At 43.4% G+C, this 12,886-nt stretch overlaps 1 protein-coding gene across 1 annotated transcript in view; it reads left to right on the forward strand.

The window, feature by feature from the left end:
• Positions 1-9,716, forward strand: part of LOC110681571 — a 263,128-nt gene extending 253,412 nt beyond the window's left edge. The window contains exons 5-8 of the mRNA XM_021857686.1: positions 5,225-6,148; positions 6,211-8,010; positions 8,071-8,799; positions 8,866-9,716. Of these exons, the coding sequence (XP_021713378.1) occupies positions 5,348-6,148; positions 6,211-8,010; positions 8,071-8,799; positions 8,866-9,264 (3,729 nt within the window). The 5' untranslated portion in view covers positions 5,225-5,347 and the 3' untranslated portion in view covers positions 9,265-9,716. The remainder of the gene's footprint in view (positions 1-5,224; positions 6,149-6,210; positions 8,011-8,070; positions 8,800-8,865) is intronic.
• The last annotated feature ends 3,170 nt before the right edge of the window (positions 9,717-12,886 follow it).

Raw genomic sequence — 12,886 nt, forward strand, 5'->3', positions numbered from 1 at the left:
CTGCCACACGATATACGAATGCAAAAATGGCAACTTTGGCAAAGAAAGCTCTCAGTTAATAACTGTGAAAGTGCTCATAAGAACACTAAGCTGAGAAACAGGCTCTGTCCCAGTGAGGACGTTAATGCCAAGAAGAAGAAGAAAAAGAAATGGAAGCCGAACACGTTTAGTCAGAATAAACCACACCATCTCGAGTGAGCTGTCAACGAATGAAAGTGAACCAACACCAAACTGACAAGCATGTTAGGATTCGTGCTGGCGAACCGGTTCCGCTTTCCGTTGCTGTTCCGCTATCATTGCGTTTGGGCCTTAAGGGAAGGTGCATTATCAAAATTTTATATAAAATAACCCGAACTTCCTTTCAATCATTCATTGTAGCATTTTATCATGTAGCATTTTATATAGTTTGTCGAGGAATTACAATCATTGCACAACATATTGTTTTCTTTCAAATAACTCAATAACCACAAACTACTACAATACAAATACGTACGACCTCCGAAATATTCAATGTTTAAATAATTATTCTTCTTCGAGAATTCAACAGTATTCGCTCTAAAGATATCTCCCAATGCTAGACAGATAATAATTTTTAAATTTCAATGTAGCGTAAACAGAAGAAGATAGTAAAAGTAAACCAAATGCATTTATTGTTACAGCTACACGTTTGATTTTCAACTAAAGATGATTGAATGTCACATGATCTCTATGTTCTATAGAGTTTTCATAAATTTAATTTTGAAGGTATTGATGCTAAAAGTTTCAAAATCGGTTGAAAAATAACAAAGTGATGTTTACTTCACTGAAGGTCAGTTTTCATAACCTGAAAATTTACCTTCAAGACGCTTGCGCCACCTCTAAATTTTAATATTTTTGGCTCAGATTTTGAGGTTTCTTTTTTAATATGATTAGAATTCAGTAGAGCATACGAATTTTTGGTTTTGGGAACTTTTGAAAAATAAGCCGCACCCTAATGCGCATGAAACAGAACGGCACAAATCGATAGCCTCAATTTTTCAATGATTCATTGAGCGCGTTATCGCCAATACACCGAAACCCAAATCCGTAGCCACCAAAACCCACACACAGAAGAAGAGTCCGTGAACGACAAGCGCCGTCGAAGAAAGAGAATGAAGTAGGAGATAACAGGAGAGTAGGAAAGGGAACAGGAAAGGCCTAGGCAAGCATGTAGTAGGGAGATCAAACCGTGTAAATATATTTGTAGCAACTTTAAGCATTATGTGTTTTAGCTTTATTGGAGCTTTTATAGCAGAAAGCTTTTGTTGGTGATGCAATAAATATAGTCAGTGGTTCCCAAACAATTTGTTTAATGTAGTCGCGTAGTACAAAGAACTAGTGTCTTGTGAGGGATTTTCATGTAGTTCGTTTTCGTTTCGTTTTTCTTGTAGTTTGTTTTACTGGGTAAGTCGGCCCGAAATCGACCTTTAACCATTCTCAAATTGGAGACAGTTTGAAATGGAGTTCATACTGGGCCTGTGATGAGAACACCCCGCTCCAGTAATTAAGGTTTCTTTGAATTCTAGGAATTTGTATTTGGAACTTCAGTGGTATTGATGGCCTTTAGGGTCAAATACCAATAACCAAGACGAAGCGGGTCATATTAGTGCTAGAATTGACAATTTGGAGAAGGCCCTGGCTAAAAGGTAGAGGCCAATTATGAGTATAGGGTAATACATAATTATTATCGGGTGAAGAGGTGCATTGCAGACACGGAAGAGGGTAAAAAACTGCGAAGAGAACTTAGCCGTAGAATCGAGAAAATTATGCAGTACTACCAGTTCGGGCCATCCTTGTCTCCATTCAAAGACCCATCCATTCCTATTATGCATGAAACAGAGGGGGCAGTAGGTCTATCAGGTGCGGTCAGTCCAAGTCGAACAATGGGGAAACCGGCGTCCGACAGTATCGTAGAAACCTGGGAGGGAGAAACCAATACGAAATTTGTGTGCGTCAAGGTGAGCCGAGATTCTGCTGTCACGAAGTGTCAGTGTGAGCCGCCTACTAAAACAATGGACTAACATGATAAAAGCGCGTAATTAATTAAAGCATGTTTTTGCATTTTGTTGAAGGTGCCAAAAAAGCAGATAAGATTTAGTTTCTACACATTCAAAAGCAATGTCACAATAGAATCTTTGATTTAAATCAAATTAAAAAACAGTAGTGAAACATGCTTATTTTTACTCTTTTTCTATAATGAGTGAAATTAAATGCATAGAGAAATGTAGCCCTTTTTCAATGTTGGTCCGGATAGTCCGAAGGCACACATCAAAACGAAAATGGTGATTTCAACCAAGCGTGCCTTGATTATCGTTCGCGAGCTAGAATTATCTTGAAGTTTGTTGTATATTTAGTGTGTAGTATCGGTGTCTCCCTCCCAGGTAGAAACTGGTCGTAAAGGTAGGTGTGAAATGAGCAACTCCCAAGGGACAATACCAAAAGTCAATCGGCCAGATTTCAGACTGCAGTAACGGGTTGACCAAAACGGGATAAAAGATACCATCGAAGTGTCTCGTACGGAATGGGAGGAATTGAAGCGAATTTTAGCCGATTTGTCAAATAAGGCAAACGCTGATAATGCGGCGAATACGGTGAGTAGACCGCGAATTTCTGAAAATAGACAGACCTTTCCACAGAACAACCCAAGGACACCACAGCGCCAGACAGGACTTTGGTCAACATGCTATGCTGACGAGTGCGTCGATACGGATGAAGAAGAATTTGCCACAGTGCAGCAAAACAGATAGGATCGGAGGGTCGATCGCAACTAGTTCGAGCGTGATAGCTACGAGGATTCGCTGTACGAATACGATAGTGGAAGTACCAGACGGTATCAGCATCGGCGAGGAATCAGAGACCGCTGACATAGACGTGAGCAAGCCTATGGGCAAGTAGAGAAGTGGAAGCTGCGGGTCTCGGGAGACTCTCGGTAATATCCGTCGAAAACTTCCTTTATAAAGCGTCAAAACTAGCTGAGCCTTCACTTATCCGAGCATACATTGCTAAGGGACATCCACATGCTGTTAGAAGGAGCCGCGTCAGACTGTTCTTCACCTACATGGATGACTTGATCACGTGGGAAGACTTCAAGAACGGAATCACCTATCGCTTCGGTAACCCGAACAAGGACCAAGGGATACGGTCGAAGATTCAGGATTTTCTACGGCTGCCTTTGTCAGTTTGTCAGTTCATGCATTGGTCCACAAAAATTCTTGCTATTTCTTTCCACAGAATCTAGCAGCAACTCAGTGAGTAGTTTTTCCTGAAGATTGATTTTATTTAGATTTGGCAGGATTTTATTTTTAAGAGAAATTTATTTCCTCCAACTTATAATCATAGGACTGCTTTGGAATATTTCCTGAAATTCCAGAACTCCTGAAGACATGGCTATACATAAAAGTACAGATATAAAGAAAATTCAGATTTGATTAAGATGATATATTGCAGCCTTGTTTTCTGAAGTCAGTTTGAAGATTTAAAATGACTTTCCATGGAAAAAATACAGAACTCACCTAACTTTAGGTGTGGATTACATTTTTTCATTCAATAATACCGAATTTTTAGAAGTGTTATTCCAAACAAACCAACCATTTGAAATTTTGTACAAGTCTTGATTTACTCAGATTTACTCAGAATTGCCTTGCCATACTACAGTCAACTCTCCATAACTCGATGTTGAATGGACCATCGAGTTATAGAACATAAAACCAGTGCAAATACGATCCAAAGGACCATCGAGGTGGCCCTGAAACCAAATTTTATTATGGTTCTCTAGCTCAGTGGTCCAATGCACGAGTTTACTATTTGACGTTTGAACGGTAACGAGTGAATATGGCACCGCTCAAACATCAAATTAGTGAACTCGTGCACGGGTTCATATCGAGTAAGGGAGAGTTGACTGTATGCTATACATGGAAAACTATCGAAGTAATCGATAAAATCCATCCCAGGATCAATGGATTCAACTTTTTCAAATACAAAATCGACATTTAGCTACTTGTCAAAATTAAGGTAACAAATTTATCCGCCAAAAATTCTTCAAATAATCATTGCTTACTGAAGCTACATGAGTTTTCATATCGATTAGAAGAATGGATTCAAAAGCATGTTTTCTCTGTTTAAGTTAGTGTGTTAATTTAGATGTAGCAAAGCTTATTTTTTGAAAACGTAATAAAGCTTTCGTGAACTGTAAATTAATTTTCAAAATATTGTCAACATTTAGGGATTATTGGGTTATAAAGTCAATGATGATTTGTTGTATCAACCTGGATGATTCATCCACGAAACAGTTGGACAAAATTCCTGTTGAATCAAAACGGTATTTTTATCTCAGTGTTAAGCTAAGTATGCTGTTCCGCTCAAGAAAAGTAAAAATTTCTGCCCGAGAAATGGACAAGAAATTTCCTACAGTGAGCTCCATTTGAATTGACATTTCTTTTCAACTGCGTACTTCGATCAAAGAAAAATGCTTCTCTTGAGCATTTCTTGCAAGAAATTTCCCACGCATCGAGATAGGCGATTACTTTTCTGTTGAAGTGTTCTTTATGTGGTAATAATCGTTCGCACAAAGAAAAACAAAAAAAGAGACGAAAATCGATGGTATCGAAGAAGCTGTCAAACTATCACGCAAGTGTATGTGTGAGGTGTGAAAAAATTCGCTGTGCAAAAATTTTTTGCACAGTAGTCTAATAAGGTGCAAAATGCTCAATACTTCGCTTTAGCACATAATTGTCGACAGTTTTCGATTTCGCATGCCCTTATGGCTTAGTAGGCTGATCTAAGAGTCAGCCTGTCGATGAGCATGGAAAATGAAATTGAGAGTAAAATTGGTGATTGTTTCAAACCTTGAGGCAGGTCCCGTAGCTCTACCAAAACGAAACTATCGCTTTCAGCTTAGTGTCATGCAACGATGAGATGCCATTGCCCACCAAGGCAGTCCATAATTATCAATTTTGAATCATTATTTTCTCTATGCGTGGTCCGTAGGGCTTACAGAGTCGAAAACGTACAATTAGATGCGATGAATTAGCGTAAGGGGGGCTTGAGTCGAAACGTCGGTGCGTAGTAATTATCATCACCATACTGTACAATCTCTGGGAAAGGGGACAGACTTCTGAAAAGTGAGAGTTGATTGGATTTAGCAACTATCAATCAAACATTTCGACATCAAACTTACCTCAGTTTCTTCTCTCATCTCTTCTTACAGGCGAAATGATTTAATTCGAGTGTAGACTGATACCAAGATCATCCTGAATAGCTGAACGACTTCAACACTTCAGAAGCAGATATCTAACCTCGAAGACCTTATCCACAACCCCAGCCATCCACAATGGGTAACTCCGGCAGCATGCACGGTTTACCGGGGTATGACGAGGGATACCACCATCAGAACTACCAACATCAGTACCAGCGATATCACGAGATGATGCGCGCCAACGGTCATCATGGAGCTCCACCAGGTTGGCTGGAGTCCTATCAGCGCGATCTCCGCAATGGAGGTGGAGGAGGCGGAGGCCTCGTAGGCGGAGGTCACCGTACCTTCGATAACCGACACAGTCACGAAGGCCTGGGTCATCGGGAGTCCACTAGCAGTGGACCGAGCCTCCCACCGCCGATGAAGGTTCTTCCGGATATCCCCGGACGCGTTGCCAAGCTTCGTCCGACTAACAATGGCAATATTCTGCACTCTGGCGGAACGATCAGCAAGAACAATAACCTTCAGCGATCCAAGAGCATATCCTCGCCAACGTATCAGCAGCATCAACAGCAAGCCTTCGATGAGACGGAAGAAAACGGAGTCATGACATTGCTTCCGCCCAGGCTGGCCATGCAGCGATCGCGAACGCAGATGAACATGATGACACCGGGACGGCGAGACTTCGATGAGTCCCCGTCCAGAGGTCGAGGATACGCCACCAATCAACGGAAGCCTAGTTACGAGCATGGAACGCTGAACAAGAAGCGCTTCGGCTCGGAACCGGACCTTCGTATTTCTTTGAGTGGGAACGAGATGCAGGACGACTCGAGTGGCGGACAGCCAGGCGGCCATCGGAACACCAAACCGGTTCAGTCGAAGATCATCAAGGGTAAGAATAAGAAAAAGGCTCCCGTTCCGCCTCCGGTGGACAAGGTAAGTTTGGTAATAGTCTATAGGCTTGTGGGAAAACCGCTAATTTCTTCCATATTTTCTAGCGTGAACGTGAACCGGAAGTCATGGAGAAACAGCGTATTATCGCGTACTCTCCACTGCGCAAGACCAATTCGGATGCCTCGTCAACTCAGCCGTCCAGCGACAGCAACAGTAACAATCCAACCCGTAAACTCCGTCTGTTCAAAACCCGTGCCGAGACCAAGAAGAACATAGCCAAACTGCCGGAAGCATCCGATGCCAAGTACTCGGCCAAAAGCGGGCACAAGCTTCCCCTGGCGCCGTCCAACAGCAGCCCTTACAAGCTGATGGGTCGCAAGGATCCCGAGTTCGACAGCGGCACCCTCGACAAGCCCAAGTCTCGACTCAATCCAACGTCGTTTTTCCGCCGGGAAAAGACATTCGACATTGGAGTGCTCGAGCGAGAGCGGGTGCTACGTGGCGGAGGGACCGCCAACCATGTGCCAGAAATCAAGCCGACCATGTCGCCGCCGATTTCACGACGAAAGTCCATCGTCAAATCGCTGCTGGAGAAGGACCAAGCCGAACAAGAGCAGCAGAATCAACGGAAGATGCAGAAGCAGATGCAGCAGAGTCGGGTTTCAACGGTTGAGCCGAAGTTCAAGCCCAAGACTCAAGAAGAGAAACGGAAGCCGCAGCAGTCAGCTCCGGTTATGCCGATGACGGACTTCCAGAAGGAGCTTCAAGTTGCCACGCGGCGGAAAACTACAGCCACCAGCAATACAAACCATGCGCCACAGAAGTCCATCGCTACAACGGCCAATCAACGCAAGATATCCGAGGTCAAGCAAACCATCAAAGTGGAAGCACCGAAGAACAGTTTGGTCATCTCGGTGGAACCAATCAAGCAGGAATCTCCGGAACGGGAGAAACAATCTCTCAGTCCGGCGCCACCACCGCCTCCACTTCCAAAAACAAGCTTCTACTTCGGCATGACCGAAGTTCCCAAGCAGTCCTCCAAGGAAGAATCGCGTATTTCCCCGGGGCTCTTGGTCACTGCCAAGATGTTGGAAACTCGCGTCGACTCGGACGTCGACTCCTCCGATGAGGAACCCATCACGCGGAACGACTTCCACAACGAGCTGGACGACGAAATGGACAAAACCCAGCTGGATGCCATCGATCGCTTCGCGGCTAGCCTCATGAATGGAACCAAGTTCGCCTCCGGATCGGACTCGGCAGCTTCCTCGGACGTGGAGGTACGTACCAACGGCAATGACCTGGACTCCGAGGCACAGGAGATATGTCTCAAACTTCGGCCAACGCTGCCGCGCAAAAATTTTGAGATACCACGATTCAGTCCGGCTGCCGCCTGGCGACTTCTGACCACCGAAGACGACTTTGGGCGGGACGCAACCGAGCTGTTCCCGTTTGTGGAGAAGAAAACTATGCTTCGCAGTTTGGAAGCTGTGGACGCAGCGGAGGACCGTATCGAACGCATCTACCGGGAACCGGTCCCGGGTCTGCAAGATAACAAGAGCGGAGATAGCGGGATTTCCGGGGACGCAGGTCTTCCTGATATCGGAGAAGCTCAGCTGATGAACTCGAGTAAGGAGCGCGACTCACCGGAGAGTTCACCTGCCGATGGCAGCGGTAACAATGCATGGTCGGCGAATGCGCTGCGGTTGACGCCCTGGACACCGCAACAGGACTTGGAAGATGACGACGATACGACGGGAAGCAGCGACAACAGACAGCTCATCGAGGAGACTCCCATCAGCAATGGTCCCAACGATTTCTCCAGCAAGGGACATATTTTCAGTTTGTCACTGCCGCGTGAAAGCCATCTATCTATCTACACGGCAACTGCCAATGGGGAAAAGGTAAGTGCGGAGGTTGGGATATTGAAGGGTCTATAAGCTGAAGTTTCTTCTTTGTTCCAGGTTGAAAAACAGATGTTCAACAGCCTGCAGAAGTTACGCAAATCGGTCTCGGATGCGTTCACCAGCGATCCCAATGAAAGTCCACTGGAAAGCGGAGACAACTGGTTCCTCTCCCGACTGGAGTCGCCATCGATGACCAATGCCTTCGAAAAGAGACAGCTTAGTCCAACTTCGCCGAAGCAAGTCCTTCCAGAGGTGCCGGCAAACGGCGCAACCCTGAAAGAGGAGACGCAGTTTGGCATGCCGACCAAACACAACGCCATCGGGTATCTGGTCAGCGGAAAGCACATGATGTACCTTCCAAAGGAGGCCACCAAGGTCGTCACCACCAGCAGCAGCCCTACCAAGAATGATCAAAACAACAACGTGCCAGAAACACCCGCTGTGACCAAGTCATACGCGGATAAGCGACGGGAAACCAAGGAGAATATGCAGGATCCGGTACCGGAAGGGGCGACCTTCCCGGTGAAGATTTCCAACCGGAAGAATCACCGATTCACCTTCCAGAGCACGATACGTCAGATTGAGAAACGCCGTGTGGCCGAGAAGCTTTCGCGGGAGGCGGAGATCAAGGAAGCACTGAGACTGAGCGAATTGGAAGCCATGCGCAGGGTGGAGGAAGAGTTCCAGAAGAAGCGAGCCCGCGAGAAGGCTTCCATACGGCACCAGCTGCGGCTGTTCACGATGGAGGAGACGGGACAGGCGTACGACGGGAACGATGACGATGAGGTATGTTGACCCTAAACAACAATCACAAATTGCTTATCGTATAATCTTTTCCCTCTCAATTTCAAGAACACCGACTTCAGCAAACGCGTCGAACCGGAGGTCGACAGCGTGCCCAACCAACCCAAACCCAACGGACTGTACCGCAAGAAAGACTCCACGATGGAGCGGCCATCGTACCAAAATGGCGGCCAAGCGCGTCGATTGAGCTCGTCCCGTTTCCACGCAAGCGCAGCCACTCTGGAGCGGAAGCACTCCTCGGGCAGCGGCAGCGGTAACTACGACCGGGATCTGGAAGATGATTTCAACAACAGCGATGACAACGCCGGAAACGGCCACCAGAACGACGTTGACGAGGACGATGACGCGGATAGCAGCTTGGGGTACATCGACACCCGGACGCCGTACATCTCCCGCATCATTCAGGCCAAGAGCAGCAAGAGCTACTCGGGTGGTTTGAAGAAGTGAAAGCAAGTCACCATCACCGCAAGCAACGAACCGCCATCTAGTCAACACGAATCAACGGTTGGAAAGATTTTAAACGTGTAAAACAATACGATGCTCAAAACTGAAACCCGGCATACTCAGAAACTTTCTGCACAAAACTAGAGACGTCGAGAACGGAAATGATCCCTCGACGATCCCACACAACAATAATCGAACAACAAGGTCAATGTATTTAATTCTTCCCGAAAGGACCTAGCTTAGTACCAGCGGTGTTCCGATTGGGCATAATCGACACTTATTTGATTGGAACACCGTTCTTTTTAAGAGGCCTTAAGCTTCAATGTCAAACAGATAAGATTCTTTTCCCAATTAACATCAACCTGCATGTTATTTAGTGTTTTAAGGTTCACTAACAAGACACCTATACGCATAGAGCAACAAAATGTTGAATAAAAACTTTCCAGATTCTTTTACCTATCGGTGTACACGAGGTTATTTGCGATGACAACTTGCTCTTGTGGACTCCCCTCTCTACAATTGCCTCAGGGTCGACGTACACGCTTGATTATCACGACCAAGAATCAGGCCGTTTACAAAATGGCCGCTTTCATGCAGCATCTCTTAGTTACGCTTAACGAATCGCGGTGGTAGCCTTTGGAGTGACTTGCTAGTGGATTCTTGGCCAACTCAGAGGTATGGCAATGGCCACGACGTGCTTTCGGCGGTACTTAGTCCAACACAGGCTCTGGCGCAGGATGGCGGGAGAACGGGTTGTGTATAGTGGGTTTTGGCGGTTAGCAGGGCCGGATTTACAAATGTGGGGCCCCGGGGCCATAATCTTGTGGGGGCTTTTTCCCCAGTAAACTTTTTTGGAATAGACTACGGGATAATTTCATTAAGAAATTTTATTTTTTAATGCTATGCAAGGTTATAACTACCAAACGTCAGTTTTAAACTACCTTGAAATCCTCATAAATGTACCACAAAATAATTTCAAGTATGGGTTACCGTCTACTGGGATTAGAATTCTAGGATTGTAGATTATAGGTTATCTTTCTGTAGTATTCGTTCGATTATGGAAATACGTTCATGGGTAAAGTCTATGTAAAGGTTAATTTGTTTTTCGATAATTTTCACTAATGTATAAATGTATGAAAATTGACTGATTCTCATCGAGGGGATGACATTGAATCAAAGAAATTGGATTGGGTTGTATTAGGAACAAACAGACAAATTTTCCAATAACAATGATTATTATAAAATTTTAAAATAGTGTTCATTCTACTAAAAGTTCAATATTCTATAACACCCTAAATATAAAAAAAAATATCTAAGTTTTTCTGAACGATATATCTTTAATTTACTACTTGTCTCAGAAATATACTTTTTTATTGGAAGCTTTCGACCTCTACAAAGAGTGTTCCAACGAAATTCTACATCAATATTACAAATTTGAGAGCCATACTCACGAATCATTCAAAAGAGTCAATGAAAAAAAATGAGTGAACGAATCCCGATTCTTTTCAAACGAGTCATGATTCACTAGCACTTATGGAAGGTCAGCTCAAAAATACCATGGAAAGTTTTTATTTTAATTACACTTAACATAGTCGAGTATACCAGACATGTGTAAGTAATTGAAGTATTTAGTTACAGTTGACTCTCCACATCTCGATGTTCTACATCTCGATATCTCTCTCTATGTCGATGATTTCATCAGTCTTCATACATTTTCTCTCTCCACATCTCGATATCCTCCTTATCTCGATATCTCCATATCTCGATGTGTTTCTGTTGATTGTTTGTTCCCAGTTTTCTCTCCGTATGTCGATATGACCAATATCACTAGACCAAAGTTTTAGGATTCAAAACAAATTAGCAGCGTGTAGTATCCGAATCAAAAATAATCAGCTACCACACAGCGCAGACTGGCATCTGTTTGTTTATTACTTTCTTGGCAACGGAGTGTTTTTCAATCTAGTATTCATCAAAAATTTGTTCCTTGTCTCGATCTCTCCCTATCTCGATGGTCCCTTCGATATCGAGATGTGAAGAGGCGACTGTATATGAAATGTGTTCCCATTTGAAAATTGTCATATTCTAGGTTCAAGAACCGGAATGCATGATTTTATTTTTTTTTCAATGAATCGATCAAAAAATTCGATTTACTTTTGTGAGTGACTCACCTACGATTCGCTCCCAAATTTTGACCATTTTATCTATCTCTATTTCAAATATTTCCTTAGATATCTAAAATAATGTTACCCCATTATCAACCCTTGGACCATTTATCATCACGAACATACATTTGTAGATTTGCTATGTCTTATACATTCAACTTTTTTAGCCTTTTCATCATCGGTAACATTGATTCCATATTATTGTCTGCTGTTCTTTCTATTTGTTTGAATTAAAAAATACGAATGGTTTGCTTATGACCGCTTAAGCGATATTCAAGTAAATTAAATAACTTGTGTCCTAAAGTATTCAATCCTCTTAAGCATACTTAAGTCAGGGGCCCAGATAGCCGTAGCGGTAAACGCGCAGCTATTCAGCAAGACCAAGCTGAGGGTCGTGGGTTCGAATCCCACCGGTCGAGGATCTTTTCGGGTTGGAAATTTTCTCGACTTCTTAGGGCATAGAGTATCTTCGTACCTGCCACACGATATACGCATGCAAAAATGGTCATTGGCAAAGTAAGCTCTCAGTTAATAACTGTGGAAGTGCTCATAAGAACACTAAGCTGAGAAGCAGGCTCTGTCCCAGTGGGGACGTAACGCCAGAAAGAAGAAGAAGAAGCATAATTAAGTAAATCTTCGTTACACTTCGAAAAGTTATTGAAGTGTTCTGTACATAGTCGTTATTTGATATTACATAACTATTACCTATTCGGTTATTTTTTCCAATTCAAGTATGGTAGGGATTCAATAAATATACTTAATTTTTTTTCGATTTCAAACAAAAAGTTGGCACTCTAATTATTTGACTCACATTGTTTTTGAGCCTTTCTAAATCTTAAATAATCTTGTAAAGGCAGCTCAAGCTCATCCATGAACATTTAAGTATTTAGCACCTAGTAACTTCTTTCAAATCGTTCGATTTGGTTCAAAAAAGTTTCATCATTCATTTCATCGGCTTCTAATTATGGTTTGTGGGGGCCTCTAAAATGTGGGGGCCCGGGGGCCATGGCCCCCTTGGACCCCCCGTAAATGCGGCCCTGGCGGTTAGTAAAGGGATACTTCTAGACATCCCTCTGTGATTCTTCTGGACTTATTTTTGGAATTCTTGCAGAAATCCCGCTATGATATTTGCGTGTATTTACTAGGGATTTTTTTTTAAATCCTAGAAATTTTATTCTTGAAAACAAATTTTCGGTAATATTACGGAAATTTCTACCGAAAATCATGATGCAATTCTACCGGATAGAAATTCTTCTGAAATTTCTCCGAAATCTGAGATTATTCCGGTAATATTCCAGGATTCTTACGATAATGGCTCTGGATTCTAAAGAAACAAAATCTGAGATGCTTTCAGAAATCCTTCTAGGATGCTAAACTTAAGCGTTTGGCACTAAAATTGGGACAGGGCTTTGGGAATGATATTCGAAAGAGTCTCGTAATTATTGTCTGAATGATCCCAATGT

This window comes from Aedes aegypti, chromosome 1 (assembly GCF_002204515.2).
Source record: "Aedes aegypti strain LVP_AGWG chromosome 1, AaegL5.0 Primary Assembly, whole genome shotgun sequence".
In the NCBI taxonomy this organism is placed as follows: domain Eukaryota; kingdom Metazoa; phylum Arthropoda; class Insecta; order Diptera; family Culicidae; genus Aedes; species Aedes aegypti.